The sequence below is a fragment of the Leopardus geoffroyi genome, chromosome A1 (genome assembly GCF_018350155.1).
Source record: "Leopardus geoffroyi isolate Oge1 chromosome A1, O.geoffroyi_Oge1_pat1.0, whole genome shotgun sequence".
NCBI classification, from domain to species: Eukaryota; Metazoa; Chordata; class Mammalia; order Carnivora; family Felidae; genus Leopardus; species Leopardus geoffroyi.
Window position 1 is genome coordinate 6,131,856 of NC_059326.1, and position 19,007 is coordinate 6,150,862.

At 37.8% G+C, this 19,007-nt stretch overlaps 1 protein-coding gene across 4 annotated transcripts in view; it reads left to right on the forward strand.

Annotated features, from left to right (window-relative positions):
• The window catches only part of CDK8 (cyclin dependent kinase 8), a 115,008-nt gene that overhangs the window by 83,088 nt on the left and 12,913 nt on the right, over positions 1-19,007 (forward strand). For 3 of the 4 annotated variants that reach the window (XM_045461152.1, XM_045461238.1, XM_045461321.1), the window contains exons 5-6: positions 10,864-10,921; positions 13,292-13,423. In XM_045461152.1, the coding sequence (XP_045317108.1) occupies positions 10,864-10,921; positions 13,292-13,423 (190 nt within the window). The remainder of the gene's footprint in view (positions 1-10,863; positions 10,922-13,291; positions 13,424-19,007) is intronic. The other variant, XM_045461401.1, reaches the window with a different exon arrangement.

Below are 19,007 nucleotides of genomic sequence, written 5' to 3' on the forward strand. Positions count from 1 at the left end.
AGGTGTATAATCTAAGGATCCCTAACTCCCTTTGCCACAATAGATGTGTGAGTTTCTAAGATTAGTTTCCATTCTCTGAATTCATGGCCTTTTCAAACTACAGATAGGCTTGTAATTTAGGTCAGTACAATTCAAGATGCCTATTTAACGAAAATGTAAATGATGGGAGATAGACTGCTAATTTTTTTAATCATTAGTTTAAAAATCTGTGCATGTAAACACCATATACCATTTGAAATGAAGAGCATTTTTTTGTGTTCCCTAATTTCATAAACTAATAGACTATAAAGTTGGAAGGCATCTTAGAAGTGACCATTCCCATTCCTTACCCGGTGTAGTGATTCTTGGTAATGCATGCGGCAGTAACCATGCTGTCACCATTCAGCATTTCCAGCAGTGACTAGTGTTCTGTCTTAGTACGGTACACTTGTTACATAGCTGTATGCCTCACAAGGTAGAGTCAAAAAATCAGAATGTATGACCCTGACCTCTCTCTTCTTCTGATTGATCTTCTCTTTTATTTTTATTTTTTTTTTCCTTTTGATTAACACCGGCTGGCAAAATCAGGTAGTCTGGGCCTTCATGGTAAGGAGGAAGAGGAGAATCTAAAAATAAAAAAGTAGGTAAAAGGTAGGAAGAAGTAAAGAATAACAACAGAAAAAATTAAGAAGAAAAATAAAGGGTTGCATTCACCCTCGTGGGACTGAGCCCTGCATCGGGGTCCATGCTGAGCGTGGAGCCCTATTTAAGATTCTTTCTCTTCCCCTGCCCCTCTCCCCAACTCGTGCAGGTGCACACGCTCTCTCTCTCAAATAAATAAATAAATAAATAAATAAATAAATAAATAAATCATTCCTTTTTTTTTTTTTTTTTTTTTTTAATTTTTTTTTTCAACGTTTATTTATTTTTGGGACAGAGAGAGACAGAGCATGAACGGGGGAGGGGCAGAGAGAGAGGGAGACACAGAATCGGAAACAGGCTCCAGGCTCTGAGCCATCAGCCCAGAGCCCGACGCGGGGCTCGAACTCACGGACCGCGAGATCGTGACCTGGCTGAAGTCGGACGCTTAACCGACTGCGCCACCCAGGCGCCCCTAAATCATTCCTTTTGATCTAGCAATCCTACTTTTAACACTCTCTTATGGATATTACTAAAAAATGATGGGGGCGCCTGGGTGGCGCAGTCGGTTAAGCGTCCGACTTCAGCCAGGTCACGGGAATGATTTAGGGGCGCCTGGGTGGCGCAGTCGGTTAAGCGTCCGACTTCAGCCAGGTCACGATCTCGCGGTCCGTGAGTTCGAGCCCCGCGTCGGGCTCTGGGCTGATGGCTCAGAGCCTGGAGCCTGTTTCCGATTCTGTGTCTCCCTCTCTCTCTGCCCCTCCCCCGTTCATGCTCTGTCTCTCTCTGTCCCAAAAATAAATAAACGTTGAAAAAAAAAATTTAAAAAAAAATGATGAAAAGGCCATCACAGCATTACTGATAATGACAAATTGAAAAAATGTACCTGTGTAACAACTGGAAAATGTGCAAATTGTAACATGCAGAAAAATTGACCTATTGTGTAGCCATTTAAAATTATGTTCATGGGTGGGGGAGCCTGGGGGTCTCAGTCGATCGTCTGACTTCGGCTCAGGTCATGATCTCATGGCTCGTGAGTTTGAGACCCTTGTGCTAACAGCTCGGAGCCTGGAGCCTGCTTTGGATTCTCTGTGTCTGTCTCTCTCTCTCTCTCTCTCTCTCTCTCTCTGCCCCTCCCTCGCTCCTGCTCCTGCTGTCTCTCTCCCTCTCTCCCTCAAAAGTAAATAAACATTAAAGAAAAATCTTTTTAAATTATGTTTATGGGGGAAGGGAAACAAAAATAAGATAAAAACAGAAAGGGAGGCAAACCATAAGAGGCTCTTAAATACAGAGAACGAACCGAGGGCTCTTCTAAGGGGAGGGGCTAAATGGGTGATGGGCATTAGGGAGGGTACTTGGGATGAGCACTCAGTGTTGTATGTAAGTGATGGATCACTGAATTCTGCTCCTGAAATCATTATTACATTATGTTTTAACTCACTTGGATTTAAGTGTAAAAAAGTAATAAAATTATGGTAAGTGTAAGTAATGTTGTTATAACGTTAAGAGAGAAAGCAGATCTCGACATAGTGGAAGTAAAATACTGAGTGAAAAATACGTCAACAAAAGAAAATATACGAAAATATTATGGTTAAATCTGGATGGTAGGGGCGCCTGGGTGGCTCAGTCGGTTAAGCGGCCGACTTCGGCTCAGGTCATGATCTCATAGTTTGTGAGTTCCAGCCCCGCATTGACCTCTGTGCTAACAGCTTGGAGCCTGGAGCCTGCTTCGGACTCTGTCTCTCTCTGTCTGCCCCTCCCCAACTCTCTTGCTCACTCTCTCTCTCTCAAAAATAAATATTAAAAAAAATATTTTAAAAAAATGAGATATTCTAGTTTTAGCTGGAGATAAATTCCTAACCAAGTAAATTCCTGACTATCACTAAAGATATGATAGATATGCTGAAATGTAAAAACAAGAGTAAAAATATTCTTATAGAAAACAATAGTATAAATACTCTTATAAAATATAAAACGTAAAGTTTGTAGCAAGAAGAAAGTAATATATTAGAAAAATGGCAAAAATAATTGAATCTACCTTTACTAACTAGAATATAGAGAATTGATGTGAATATTTAAGTTTAGTAACCTAAGCCTCCTTAGGTAAATCTAGAGAAAGTAAATCATAACATGCGTATCAATGAAAGATCCTCAAATTAAAATATTTAAGTTATGTATCAAGCTAATAAAAATTATAAAATCTTACATGGATACACATTGCTTTTGGTTTTGAGGATTGCTTTTATCATACTTAATGGTATTGTTTTGTATAAAAGAATGTTGAATTTATAAAATTGATACTTGAACCTTTCAAGGGCAAAATCTGTTAATGTGTATCCAAAAAAACCTTAAGAATGTTTATAACATTTATGCAAATAATTTGGCTTTCTAGGAATTTATCATAGGTACATACAGAAATGTTTGTTATGGCATTATTTTTCTTTTATTAAGAAACTAGGAACAACCTCAACATTTTAATAGGAGATAATTGGTATAAGTTATAGGGAATCCATATGATTCATGAAGATTATATCAGGAAAGTAATTTTCAGACTAAAAAATCTTCATGATATACTAGTGAGGAAGGAGGGTACAAACAATATATTTAGTATAATGCCATTTTTTATTTTTATATGGAGGAAAAAATAAAAAGGCATACTGATAATGTTTATAGTGGCCCTCTGTTAGTTTAGAGATTATATACAGTTGCTTTGTTTTCAGTCGTCTATTATCAAGCACATTGTACTTTCTTTATTTCCCAAGTTATATCCATTGAGCATGTATCCACCTTTGAAACTTAAAAAACAAAACAAACTTTTGTGGGGCACCTGGGTGGCTCAGTTGGTTAAGCATCCAACTCTTGATTTCAGCTCACGGTTCATGAGATCGAGCTTAGTGTCGGGCTCTGGGCTGACAGCAGAGCCTGCTTGGGATGCTGTCTCCCCCTCTCTGTCTGTCTGTCTGTCTCTCTCAAAATAAATAAACATTAAAGAAAAACTTCTGGTTTTAGAACAATAAAGCTCTTGATATTACTTGGTCTGATAATTCTACATTTGAGATTTCATCCCAAGGAAATTACCTGGTGTATGTGTCAGGGTGTTTGGGGTTTGAGGGGAGGCAAGTATAATTTATACAAACATTGTCAATGGGAGCATCATCAGGGTTGATTCCAGAAGTGGGGGTTTGGGGCAAATACAACCAGCTGTCTATTAATAGAAAAATACAATGTAGTTAGTAAGTGTAATGTACAAACATCCAGATTTGTCCAGAAAATAATACTTGGGAAGACAACACAAAACAGTATTACTCACTGATTACTGTTATACTATCAAATATATAAATTAATATTGTTTAGAATAGTATTTGGAATTACAGTGATTTTCAGATTTAAATATAAACTATACTTTTTTTTGGTAAATTTAGTTAAATTCTTTTTTTTAATTTTATTTTTTATCTTTTAAAATTTGCATCCAAATTAGCATATAGTGCAGCAATGATTTCAGGAGTAGATTCCTTAATGCCCCTTACCCATTTAGCCCATCCCCCCTCCCACAACCCCTCCCTCCAGTAACCCTCAGTTTGTTCTCCATATTTATGAGTCTCTTCTGTTTTGTCCCCCTCCCTGTTTTTATATGATTTTTGTTTCCCTTCCCTTATGTTCATCTGTTTTGTCTCTTAAAGTTCTCATATGAGTGAAGTCATATGATTTTCGTCTTTCTCTGACTAATTTCACTTAGCATAATACCCTCCAGTTCCATCCATGTAGTTGCAAATGGCAAGATGTCATTCTTTTTGATTGCCGAGTAATACTCCAGTGTGTGTGTGTGTGTGTGTGTGTGTGTGTGTGTGTGTGTGTGTGTGTATGGAGATACACACACACACACACACACACACACACACCACATCTTCTTTACCCATTCATCCATCGATGGACATTTGGGCTCTTTCCATACTTTGGCTATTGTCAATAGTGCTGCTATAAACATGGGGGTGCATGTGCCCCTTCGAAAAAGAATACCTGTATCCCTTGGATAAATGCCTAGTAGTGCAATTGCTGGGCCATAGGGTAGTTCTATTTTTAGTTTTTTGAGGAACCTCCATACTGTTTTCCAGAGTGGCTGCACCAGCTTGCATTCCCAAAATTTAGTTAAATTCTTAATAATGAAACTGGAACTATTTTGAAAACTAAAAGATTTTTGATATCCTGTCTCTGCCCCTTAATACCTCTCCCTTAAGATGTGTTTGATCTCCTTAATGTTACTCAGTTTTCTAGTCTTCGAGTAATAGGTACTTTTTTTCTTATTGGGCACTTTATTAGATTCTTTGCTTAAACTATGGTTACAACATACTTTAAAACTTTACAAAAATACAATTAAATAAATCCAACTTGGAAAATACATTTCCATCTATAAGAAAATATACACATATATGTATTAATATGTGCACCCACACATTCTTTATTAGGAACAAATGAGATCTAGCTTTGCTTTAAAATTAAAGTTTATTTCTGTTGCCATGTTTCTGTTCTGTGCCCCCATGTTTCGTTGTTAATGAAATGAATATTGTTTCTGGTAGTCTGTGACAGTAAGAAAATGACTGTTGTGTCAGTGAAAATAGGACATTATATTCCAGATTGATCTTGTTGCACTTAAACTAGTATTTTATGCCTCAATTGCCTAAAATGGACAGGTTAAGAATTTTGTAAGTTAAAAATTCAAAATTTATAGTTTTAAAAGATAGCAATTTTAAACGAATAATGTGAATCGTGTTTATTATTAGAAATACTTATGATGATCATATTCACAACTTGGTGAAAGACCATTTTATTTACTTTTGTATCACCTAGATGAAAACAAAAAGTAGAGTAGTAGTCTGGACTGGAGGGATGTAGGAGAGGCTTATTGAGAAGAATTGTCATCTATTATTAGCATGATTACTGCCATGTAGTTAATGCTTGTTTCAAAGTATCTTGATTAGCATCGACTCTGACAAAGAACCTAATTCCTATTCTCCCTAAAAGAGGACTTGTTAGGTAAGTAAAAGATTCGTCAGTGCACCCATGTGTTTCAATGCCCTGGTGCATGCTGTCTCCATCCCCCGAGAGGGTGCAGACCCAGCCTTGCACTGGTTTAGTAGAGGACATTAGTAAATTCTGGAGGCACCGTCTCCCGTTGCTTATCTTCCAGACCAGCTCCTGAGCTTTCACACGTCAGCTGTCATCACCTGTGCAAAGCCTTTCCTTGCCTGAATTTACCCTACCCATTAGTCTAAACTGTCTGCCCCTGGCTTGCTGCTCTGTTGATCTCTAGGCCTCACTGCCTCTTAGTTCCTCAAATACAGGGATAAATGTAGAGTATTTGAGCTGTTGACTGTAGAGGATGAAGTTACTGGTTATAAAGTAACATCTGTTTTCTCATCAGGAAGCAGAATTTGTTAAAAAATTCTGTACATTTTTTTTTCGAATTTATACAAAAAGCAAGAATTAACTTTACTAGAGTAGTTGATAATTTCTTCTTTAGCTTAAAGATGTTCAGCAGCAATGCTGGGGTAAAATTTAATATTAGAGGTAAAAAATTAAAATTCATAGCTTGGAAGAAAAAGCGAAACTATTATAAATGGTCTTCCAGACTTTATTCACTGGATTTCCAAATTTCTCTCTAACTCCAATCCTTACAAGGTTTCTTATAAAACAGTTTTTTAAATTACCGAATATATGTCTATTTAAGACTTTGCTGCTCATGTTTGAATCTCATATATGTATATCAGAGTTAAAGTTTTTAGTATGTATTGTACATATTGATTAACAACCAAGCTGAAAGTTATTATCTAGAATGTGTGTCCCCAGAAAGTGTACAATGTTTTGTGAAAGTTAAATTCTGAATAAATCTTAGAGAACAGCACTGGCAGTGGTTTCTTATGGGTAGCTGTATTTTGTTTTTTGTGTTTTTTTTTTTAATAGATCCATCAAGAATCAAACTTTCCTCTTGACTGCAAGTCTCCATTTTGCCTTGACACATTAGTGCACATATGAAGACCCCATTTTCACCCCTAAAATAAGGTCTTGGCAGTTATCGGGACAGATAGGCTATCATTCTCCACTTCTGCACCTCTGTCAGATATATCTGATATTGGCAGTTTCCTGATCAGCCCAATTCTTGTCTTTCTCAAGATAGAGTTCCCTGCAGTCTTTAACCTTTTTTTTTTTTTTTTTTTTTTTTTTAAATCAGGATTGACCCCTGAAATGAAACCAATTTGCCATCTCTGCTGTGTGCCAAAGTCATCAGTGAACTATTTCACAGCATGACAAATTCTGGAGAACAGAATGCCTCTACATGAATGGTTTTCTCTGTAATACAAACATCTTGCTTTAGGAAATAATTGAGTTTTGGGGGAAGCATACCAACAGAAAACAAGAAAAGCCATAAGCCTGTCCTATAAAACAAGGACATGTTCTTTTAATTACAAACAGGTTTTTGTTTTGTTTTGTTTTGTTCTGGGAGAAACAAAACAGCAATAGAAGGATATTATAGTTTCAAACAAGAAGTATACTTCAGGTATCTCATTGATTTATTTCGTTGTTCAATAGGCAATAAAAGGTGCTCTGTAATGTCTGTGCATAGCATAGCTATATTTGAAGATGTTGCTATGATGTAATAATACTTCTAACACGTTGGACCTCTGATCTCCATAGCAAAAATACAGTTTAATAGAGTACGTGCCTCATTAAAATGTAAAATTCTATACATGCTTTCAAAGTGATTATGTTGGATAGCATATAACAGATAATGGACTGTTTATCACAGTTCTGGTTATTATTAATTTGATTCATGTATTGTCACTAACTACTTGGAAGTTTTGGCTCTAGAGCTAAAAATCCCTACCAGATTCTCCTAGTAGACAAAGAAGAAAGAAAAAAGAAATTAACTTTTTTGGGGAATATTATGTGAGCGTACTACAAACAAAAATTATCAAGTCTTTGAAGCCTTCCTTAATACTGATTAAGCAACAAAACAGAAATAATAACAAAAGTACTTTTGATCTTTAGGGCCTAGAATTCTGCCTGTTTTCTCTTGAGACTTCCATTAGATTATATTGATAAAAGAAATTTAGTGTTAGATTTACCTACTGAATCAAAACATCATACCCTGGGGCATATAGAAGGCTACCGTGGAAAATAACATGAGGAGGGACCCGTTGTGTATAGTGTTACTGAAACAACACAACGCCATTCTCTTTTGCTTGGGACTATATAGCATGGCCCAAACTGAATTTTAAATTCACTTCCAGAGGTAATGTTGGTAATGGCTTTTATCCCCAAGACCTGCTTCAGATCATAAATAGGCAGTGAGTTGCCTAGAAAAGCAATTTGTAACTATGAACTAGAGCTGTGGCCCCAAGCCCCAGTATTAGACCAGACCTTGACAGAGAAGCTGTGTATTCCCCACCCCATGCTGAAACCCAAGTTTGGAACTCGACCAGTCTGATGAGTCTAGAACAGAATGAGGAGCAAGAGAGGGTGTTTGTCCCCCTTTACCTTGTAGCATGCTGACTGATGCCACTCACCCTAGGGCTTCTCAGGTATGGGCCCAGCTGCTGAATGAGTAAGAAAAAAAAAAAAAAAAAGATTTTCCACTACATCTAAAGTAAAAGGAGGAGAGAGATGTCCATGTGCTCTGCTCTTGCCAGATATGGAGATTGCATTTTAGGATTGAGCACTGAAGTGTGGTAAAAGTCCTTCACAGCAAACCAGTTAAGCAACCTGCATCTCTGGAGAAGGGGGTGGGACTTAGGATATGGCTGAGGAGCAGGAGCCATGGGTGAAGGAAGGGTCTTTAACGTTTAGTTTAGACGTGACTTTATGGTCTGAATTGTTTACAATCTGAATGTATTCGTGTGCTATGTCATTAAGGGGGATGTGGGGAGAGAATCAGATTTTGCCAAGTAACAAAGGAAAGGTCTTTGGGGACAGAAGCAATGGGATAGCAATGACTTAGTTTTGAAAGGTCTAGTCACAGGACACTGAAAACAGTGTGGCAGGAACAGTGTGGTGGTGGCAGGTGGGACGGGAAAGATTGGTGGGAATGAGCTTGCAGGTGCCTTGCATCGTCTCATAAGGACTTTGGGTCTTATTCACAGGTGGTGAGAGGCTAAAGTAGAAATAATATTTTAGTAATAATGCATGGCAAAAGAATTCAAAGACTTTTGAAAGGTTCACCTACACCACTGTCACCAACTCTTTCGGTTCTTCTAGTTCTTACTCATTGTACTTTTTTTAAAACCTATTTGTAATCACAGTCTATATATCGTTTTGTGTTGTGCTGTTTTCACCCAATCTTGTAAGAATTTTCCGTGTTGCTGTGGAAGATTTTAGGCAAGGGAGTCACATGATCAGCTTCCTCTCTTAGAAAGGTGACCCTGGCCACATTGCAGAAGATGGGTTTGATGGGGAAAGAATCCCAATGGGGCTAAAGAGTAGGAAATGGGTTCAAGAGATGTTTAGGGAGTTCTGCCCCAGTGGACCATAAGAGAGTTCTAGCACAGGCATGGAAGTTCCCTCCTAAGCCCACATTGGTAGTTGAGAGCAAGCCTCTCCCCTCTGCCAAGTAGAAATGCTGCCTGATTCCTCTTGGAAAGCCCTCCTGGGCCTTCAACACTTTACACTAGTCTCAGAGATCTGACTTCATTTTGAAGTAGGCTGAGCTCTGAAAGTCTCTGCAGAGTGTAACCCAGTGGTGATTGATGAACATGGTGCACAAAAGCAATTTTATTCGTGCTAGGCAGTACTTACAGGTAGCTCCTGGGGAGTATTGTTAGTGCTGTACTTCCTTTTGGTACCTTGCAGGTTATCCCAGGGGGTCAGGTTGTGTGTGTGTGTGTGTGTGTGTGTGTGTGTGTGTGTGTGTGTGTGTGTGTTAATGATAGAGGTTCCAAAACCTTTTTCTTGAAGGAAACATTATCATTATCATTGTTATTATAGTATGCATTAATTGAAAAACTTGATTCACAAAGTTACTTTCAAAATGATATATTAGGAAGGGAGCATTAGGCTTAAGACATGGGGTAGATTCTACCGTTGCCCCAATCTTGTAGATTATACTTACAGGGCAAGTCCTTTAATCTCTCTGGTGCCTAGTTTCCGCACCTTGAAAAATGTAGGGAGTTGTAATTTCTGAAATGTATATGCTACCATTTCAGCAGTTCTTTTCTTTTTGCTGGGGAAAAATTTTTGATCTGTAGTAGTTGATAGAATAATATATTCTGTGTTCCATTTTGTCAGTAATAGCATGGAGGCTGTTACCAAATATGGTTAGGCAAGCCTGTGAATTGGTTACTACTGTAAACAGCTTTCTTAAAAATCTTTAATTTTAAGGTTCCTTTGATCTGTTTGAAGGGCGTTCTGATCTAGTTTCACTTCTGTTTAGCAGACTGGTAGAATTAAAGACCAAGTAGACAGGCTAGCAGGGTGAGAAAGTTTTGGGGGTTGCTCTCCCCCCGCGACCCCCTTCCCTTCCCTTCCTTCTTCCCCTCTTCTTACTTCTTGCTGAGGAGGGGGCGAACCTCACATGTCAGTATAGTAGATATCACTCACTCTAACAGATTGTAGATGACAGTTAATTTAGAGACTATAACACTGTTTGAAATTTTACTTCTGTAAAATCTCCCTTTAAATTTTAGCTTCTCTTTTTATTTAAACATAAAAACCTCAAAGCCATTGAGGTCATAGAAAATTCCTCTTAACTTTGCTAATTCATGTAGGAAAGACTTTAGTAAATTGATTTCTCTAGAATTTATTTGTTTAAACATAGGTACATACTTTGCCATTTCAAAAGAAAAGAACAGAGATATCAGGTGGCTCCTTCCCTCCTTCCTTTTACTTAGATTGAAGTCATCTTTGAAGATAACATTTTCCCTTAAAGTTGCAGGGCATTTTATATATAAGTTGGCAGGAAGCACAATATTTAAACTTCCTGTCAGATGCTCCACAGTAGTGAAAACAGACTGATAAAAGGGCCAAGAAAAGCCTTCGCCCTACATGCAGAAGAGCACTGCCATATTTGGGCCTTCATGAAGTTTGCATATTGCTTTGCATATATACACAAAGTTTCCTTGGTGACTTCCTGTGTTCGATTTTAATTCTTGAGTAAATGAGGTTTTTTAAAGGTGGATTTATGTTATATTGGCATATTGTCTATTTAAAAGAAACCACTACTGTCTACTGAAAAAAAACACTATTTTGTTTCCACAGAAACCTGCTAATATTTTAGTTATGGGTGAAGGTCCTGAGCGAGGAAGAGTAAAAATTGGTATGTTTTATCTTTGATAAGTCACAGCGTAGCACTCTTTTAAAACTTTTGCAGGCAGCTGTATCACTTCTAATTTTTGCTGTAATAATATGCATATATTCATGTAGTTCCATCTGATCAAAGCCATTTCTAAAGAGTTTACATTAAAAGTGAAAAATGTTTCACACTCTTAAAAGGTGTCAGACAATCCTTAGAGATTGAAGTGTTCTAATTATAAAATAAACCATGGAAGTTTCTTAGAAACCTTTGCGTTCATTAAAAATAGCCTATAGAGGTGAGTGGCTTCTATCCCTGTTAGAAGCCAGCCTCACCTTTAGTCACAAGGGCATACAGCGTACTAGTAATTATACCATCAGTTCTGTTCACCTGAGCCAGATTAGATCAGAACATATGCCTCTGTTGACCTTGTCTAGATCAGAAATTACCAACTAGGAAAACCGTTAAGGCTGGATAGGTATAGAACCTTAAGTTCAAACTAGCCTGTCTTACTATAGAAGGCCTTTGCCTGATGGGGGAGAAAAAGTAACAAGCATTCTATACCCTGGCGTGTTTTCTAATAGCTCTGTTTTCTTATATATGAAAGCAAAACTTTACCCATTTCTGGTTTGGTACCTATAAAGATAGAACTAAAATTTATTTATTCTAACTGGTTATTTTTTTCATTGTCTTTTCCAAGTTGTGTTTGTTGCATTTATTTAGTTTGTCTTGTGTGTGGGTAGAAGAAATGTTGTAACTAAATTATATTTAAAGGCAGCAGGATTGTGGGAGTATACAAAAAAGTAAATAGTGATTTCTGATTGAAGATTTAATATAGATCCGAATTATCATCTGATTTGTACCACTTTGCCAACAAAGAAAAACCTAGGTGTTGCTAATCCCTCTTCCCTGTCCTCCCCTATAAAGTCCCCAGATCTCACGTTACGCTTTTAATTAGACTCTTAGAATGTTCTTTTATCGTACAAACCTTGCAAATTTTTTAGTATCACAAACATTTGATGCACCTCAAAGTGCTCCTAGTCATTGACTCCCTTTAAGAGCAAGGCCCTGTCAGTACTTACCATAGAGTCACCAAATGCTATTAAGTCCTCACTTGTGTTTCAAAAAGCCCAATTTGGTTGCATCAAGTTCAAATGTAAGTTCAAAGCATGCAAAATAGAAAAGATTCAGCCAACTAGTAGTTATAGGCATGGTTTTACTATAAGATTTGGGGAGATCTTATATAACAAATTAAAATCTAGCTTGGAATTATACTTCTATATAATGTGTATGATGTTAGCAAGTTTGGGGGGATACCAGTGACTTAAAGCATTTACATTTAAGAAGAAATATTAGTTCTTCTATAAACCAGTATTTAGTAATGTGAGTCATGTTTTTAATTCTTTGCCAAATTTCTGTGTTGTTTTTTTTTAACCTCCATAATTGAGTAGGTTAGACAAGGGCCTACTTCATTAAAAATGTATATTAGGAGAGCAAAACCAAACAAACGGTGGATAAGTCTTGACATTTTTGATAGGTGGTATAAATATTGATTGTTCATTCAACATGTATTTGACAAAAGCTACGTGTACTGACAGTAGATTCTAAAAGACATAGATGAAAAAAGACAGTTTTTGCCTTTAAGATTACAGTGTAGTAGGACAAACAGCCATGCCTGAATAACTACAGTACTTACTAAACTGTGTCAAATGCCACAGCTCCCGTTCTGAGCTAGGAGTTTATGACATTTGTCAAATCATTTAATTTCTTCTTTTGAACATTTCTTCTTTTTTCCTCTTAAAAAAGGGAGGCGATTGAACTAGATGGCCTTTAAAAAGTCTTTTCCAGCTTAAAAAAGTTACTATGAATCTTTAAAGTTAAGCTAATAAAATTCAGCCAAAATAAATGGGGGGAAATAGTGGTGTTAACATACTGTATCGTCAACTTCTGATGATCCCAGTGAACAAGGCTTATTGATGCAAATAATGGAAGGCCTTACTGTAACTGATCTGGTGTCTCAATGCTTATTACCAGTACAAAGAATGGACGTGCAGCTTAACAACCCTGTCACCAGCATTGGTGCGACAGGTGGAAAGAAATCTGCCCAGGGGAGTAGGGTCACCCTTGACCTCTGATAGCAGAGCCTCTCTGTAACCCAGGTGAAGAGCAAATGACAAGAGTTTGCCAAGATTGAAGATCTCAAACTTGGTTTATATTTAGGCTGTTGAAAGGGGTGAAACGTTTTTGGTGCCCCCCCCCCCCCCGCCCACTCCCCCTGCCCTGCAAATTTAGCACTTTTTTCCTATCTTATGAAATAACAATGGTAAAATTAGAGTAGTCAATTAAATTTGTAAAAATCTATTGACTCAACATTATTATTATCTTTTTTTACAGCTGATATGGGCTTTGCCCGATTATTTAATTCACCTTTGAAGCCTTTAGCAGATTTGGATCCAGTAGTCGTAACATTCTGGTACCGAGCCCCAGAATTGCTTCTTGGAGCGAGACATTATACCAAAGCTATTGGTGAGTAGAACTAATTAAAATTCCATGACATTTAAAAAGTGGCTTTGTTGTTGTAAAATATACATAGTTCTATACAGTAAATCAAATACAGAAAATTATAAAAGTAAGAACAAAAACGGTCCTAAAATTCTTTTACCTAGAAATACCATTATTAGCATTAGGAGGGTATTATTTCAAGCATCTCTCTCTGACAGATAAGTAGATATTTTAAAACTTTTAAAACATATGGGATCATACTATGCATTCTAAGTAAACATGTATTTTAAATTTAATTTTACTTGAAAAGAAGCACAGTAAAATTTCTAAACCCTTAAGCTTCAGACAAATGTTTCTTTCAGCAAAAGAAATATTAACTTCTAAAAGATCCCCCTAGAGTTAAGGGGAAAAAATTATGGAAAAAGTAGGAGTTGGAAACATCTTAATTCACTTTTCAATTTTTGACTGTGTTGGTTACCTCCCTACAATGAACGACTAGGAAATTAGTACTCTTGTACTTCCTCCACACCGACCTCTCAGTTTGTAAGCTATCTTAGAAATGTCATTGTCATCGTTATTATTACTAGCTTGTTGATGTTTATGACATTAATTTTGTTTGCCAGCTTTAATTCCCACCATTTATTCTCAGGTTGTGTCTTATAATGAATTCAGTGCTCAACTACCACAGTCCTTTGACCACCTCTTTTCCATTACTGAGTCTTTATTCCGCCTCATTTTATTTGGCTGAATTTTATCATCGAGTACTTTCCTTATGTGCTTTGCTTTTCTTTTCTCCTTTATTGTGTGTTTTTATTGCTTATTTAACCTGTTCTGCGTTCTCCAGAATGACATTGAGACTGCTTTTTTTCTGTCCCTTGGTTAACTCCATCCTGAAGTCATCTATGCTTTGCTGTATTCTGGATTGATTTTAATCCTGGCTTTTCTTTTTTTTTAATTCCTCTGTGTTGGATATGTTTCATTCTGGGCTTTATTATTTTGCTATAGCATATTCTCAAGTAACTTGCTTTGGAAGGGAGGTAAATTTTCTAGTTCTTGTATTTCTGAAAAATGCCTGTGTCATACTGTATCATGCAGTTTGGCCAGCTTTAAAATTCTAAGTACAAAATAATTTTCCTTGAAAATTTGATGATGCTCCCCCATTGTCTTGTATCATTAGTGTCGCTAATGAAGTCTCATGCCAGTCTTATTCATTGGTGGATTACTTCGGTGGTATTTCTTTCTGAAAACAGATAAGAATTCTTATCGTTGTATTTCACAGTAATGTGCTGGCTCCTTGGTGAGCACGTTCATCCTGAAGTTCATAGTGGAAAGTCTGTAGAAAATTCTTACACTAGTCTTTTGATTTCATCCTGTCTACTTTCTTTTTTTTTTTTTTTAAACTTTTTTTTTTTTTTTTTTTTCCAACGTTTATTTATTTTTGGGACAGAGACAGAGCATGAACGGGGGAGGGGCAGAGAGAGAGGGAGACACAGAATCGGAAACGGGCTCCAGGCTCTGAGCCATCAGCCCAGAGCCCGACGCGGGGCTCGAACTCCCGGACCGCGAGATCGTGACCTGGCTGAAGTCGGACGCTTAACCGACTGCGCCACCCAGGCGCCCCATTTTTTTAACTTTTTTTTAATGTTTATTTATTTTTTAGACAGGAGCGACAGAGCATGAGCAGGGGAGGGGCAGAGAGAGCGAGGGAGACACAGAATCGGAAGCAGGCTCCAGGCTCCGAGCTGTCAGCACAGAGCCTGACACGGAGCTTGAACTCACAAGCCGTGAGATCATGACCTGGGCTGAAATCAGATGCTCAACCGACTGAGCCACCCAGGCACCCCTCCTTCTGTCTGCCTTCTGTGTTTCTCTTTCCTAAACTGAGTATGGGCAGATATTGGACTCCTGGGGGTAATCCTTTATACCACTTTTCTTCTGTTTTTCTGCTTTTGTCTTTTTTTTTCCTAGAACCCCTTCTTATTCTCTGTTAATTTTTTGTATTATGGAAAGAAGCTTCTTGAATATCTGTGAGGACAATGCTGTATTCCTGGAATAATTACCTGTGTTTTCTTTATAGGCTCCCTTTTTATTAATTTGTCTTGGTGTCTCCCTTCCACACGTCGTGTTCTTGATCCTTGCCTGTCTCTTCATATGTAAGAGTCACGTTAACAGAAAGGTGCTTGCAAACTTTGTGTACACAGATCATAGGGCTCGTTGATTGGCAGACGTTAGGGTAATCTAGCAGAGAACTTTAACAGGGGGATCCCCAAGTGTCAGCATGCACGAGTCTTTGCCCTGAGTCCATTCAGATTCTTTAAGGGAAGAGTCTTTCCACTTTGGGCCCAAGTTTTGTATAGCCCCAGGGCAGCAGAGGGGACTAGGGGAAGGAGAATGAACTGTTTATAGAATACAGACTTTGTAACTGGTGCTGCAAGGACAGACTCTTCACGAAGTTGTACAGGACAGGCCTGCTTCCCACTCGGCAATAATACCGTGGCCTACGGTCTTCTCTGAGCTGTTCCGTCTGCCTTCCAGCTTCCAGAAGTGTTCTTCTATATCTCTGCCAAATCAGGTCTTCATATAGCCAGTCTCTTTTTTTTTTTTTTCATTCAGATCTTAGTCAAAACGCTACGTCTTCAGGGAGAGCTGTGATCATACAGTCACCTGCCTTCCCCATCCCACTTCTAGCTTACTGCCGTGGTAACATTGAACAGCATCTAAAATCCACTAAAGTAGATAGACGCTGCCCAGCTGGTCACCCTGGTAGGCCAGTGCCTACAGGGTACACAGTGAGAACTCGGTACTCTCTGTTGAGTAAATGAGCGAATCCTGTCCCCAGTGATTTCCTCCTGTTCAGAAAGGACGTTGCTGCCATTTCAGTGTATATAAATGAGGGAAAAGAAGAAATACTTGTGATTATTCCCCTGTCTTAATCTGAGCCCAACATGTCTTTCTTCAGAAAATCTTTTTTTTTTTTTTTAATTTAAAAGGTTATTTATTTATTTTGAGGGAGAGAGCGAGACAGAGCCCATGAGCTATGGAGGGGCAGAAAGACAATCCCAAGCAGGCTAGACGCTCTCAGCGCGGAGCCCGGCGCAGGGCTCAGACTCACGAACCGTGAGATCATCACCTGAGGCAAAATCAAGACTCAAAAGGACACTTAACTGACTGAGCCACCCAGGTGCCCTTAGAAAATCTTTATGTTCACTAATCTTTGTACCTGCTTTGACATCAATTTCATTTTATAGAAAAATAAAGGTAGATAAAGTTAAGTCAGGGAGATATGGGACTTCTCTGTGCTATCTTTGTGGCTGTTACACAAATCTGAAATTACTCCAAAATAGAATACTTTCTGAAAAGTCAGTTAGAAAGAAGGAAAAGTAAAAGTTATTGAAGCTAGTCCTGTTTTGGGGGTACATATTATTACCTAGGCACATGTTTGGTTATCTTTTTTATACGTGTGTTCTAAGTGCTTAGCACATAAACTAATATGATACATAGCTATTTTTTCCATCTAGAAATGAATATGTAAGAGCAGGGTTATTTTTGATAAGACATATTAACAGACTATACAAAGAAGTTATTGCCTAATCTTAGCTGTTATCAACTGAAAACTTGAGACTTTGAATTGATTGAAATTAAGTAAAAAATACACCATCACAGAAGCTTGTGTCTCTGACTTAAACTGTTTATTATCTTTTTTTCCAGAAACATTTTATTGTGAACATTGCAGTTTGTATAACCTGTTACTATTCACGAGGACAATCTCTAGTCTGGCAGTTTTGATGCAGGGCTGCTTGTCACAAAGCTAAACTACCAGCCAGTTGTCCAAATGGCTTTATAATTTGGAAAGGAGAAGCCTTTCTTCATATTTTTCCCCTTTTACTCCCTCTCATCATCAAAATTCATTGAATAACTGTTAGAGAAACAAGAGAAACCAAAACGTACGCAACTTAATCTGACTTGTAGGCTTAGCTCCGTCACTCGGTGGGGCGGGAGGGCGGTGTATATGCGCGCATGCTCGCCCTTAGCAAAGATTTAGTTCTTTAGCCTCATTTTTTGAAAGTGAGAATTTAGCCTAGATCATCTCCTAGATTCCCGTTTAAATCCAAAAGTTCTGTGACGTTGGAAACAACAATTGCTTCTGAGGTAGGGAAGTTGCAGAGGGGACTGACTGGAGTGTAGATGATTGAAACCAAGGTCAGTGCCAGACCCTTTGTGGTGGTGGTCCCCACCCCATGAATACCTGACTTGGCCAAGATCAATCTTGGAAAGCCCTTTTCTTTTATGCATTGACTCAAAAGTGTTACAATATAGATATCTTTCAAATTACTTTTTTGAAAGCGAGAAATCATACATAAACCATTTTTAACACAAATTTTTAAAAATAGAATAAGGGAATAAAAAAGGAAACTTCTTCCTTGATTCCAGTCTCTCCACCACATTCGCATTCCTCCTATTACCTGTGTAAGCAGCCTAAGGGTCCATTAAAGTATTCAACAAATTCCACACACCACACACAGTGAAAGCTACTTATCAAAGAACTTGCCTGGTGTTTTTACTTCCCTGTCAGATCATTGTGGTTTGAGCAGCTGATAGAAGAACCTTTGTAGTTGATGCCCAGATTACTTGTTCAGTAGTTCCTTTCAGGGGCATCCTTTAGAAGGGTGAAATCTGCTAGTGTAGTTCGTGGATTATGTTACACTGAAGGATATTAAGAAGCAGCAAAAGAGCATAGAGGGAAATGCTGTCCCCACCCGCTGTCGCCAACAGATTTTATCCGCTTCTATAGAACTGCAAGCTGAATCATTAAACCAGAGCGAGTAAATAATGGGTCAGTAAACATTGTACTCCCAGTGACAAAGTTTAATTCAGTTTTAAGTATTTTGGGTTTTGTTTGGTTGACTTTGTAGACCAGGCTGAAAGAGGAGTTTCAGTTTTTAATCATCACTAAAGCAGTCTTAAAATTTTACTAAAGTATGGTACACTCAGATGTTTGTTCTCAAATAACTGAATGCCCACTGATTATGTGGCATTCTGTTAAGTGGGAAATGCATTATAAGATAAAGAGAAATGAGAATTTACTCTTTAATTAAGGTAGACACTTGCTATTAATACATCTATTGATTAATACATTATTTAACAAGCCCCCCTTCCCTTGGGTCTACATGGCATGCTAATTCCTATCTACTTTGGCTGGTTAGTTCAGTAGCTATACACAAGTATTACAAATTTTGAGAAGGAGATGAGATACATAGGTTTTTTTTTACCTTGGAAAGTCTTCTAGAAGGACGTAGGCAGGGAGGTGAACAGGGAGGGACTTTTTCATGAACTTGGCACAATCCAAAAAAAAAAAAAAAAATCAGGCAAGATAGGAAGGAGAGACTTATTTACACAGATTTAGAAGTTTATCTGAAATAATAGCCTGCTTGTAGCTAACTTAACTTTCTGATTAATGTCTGGATCAGGATTTTGAAGAAAGGAAAGATGATGAGATTGCTAAAAGGTAAGAGATAATAGAAAAGATACAAAGGGGTATTAGGGTAAGGTTAGGCAGGGCTTAATAAACTATTTCGTCCTACTTTCTGACTTTTTATTTTGGAAGCAA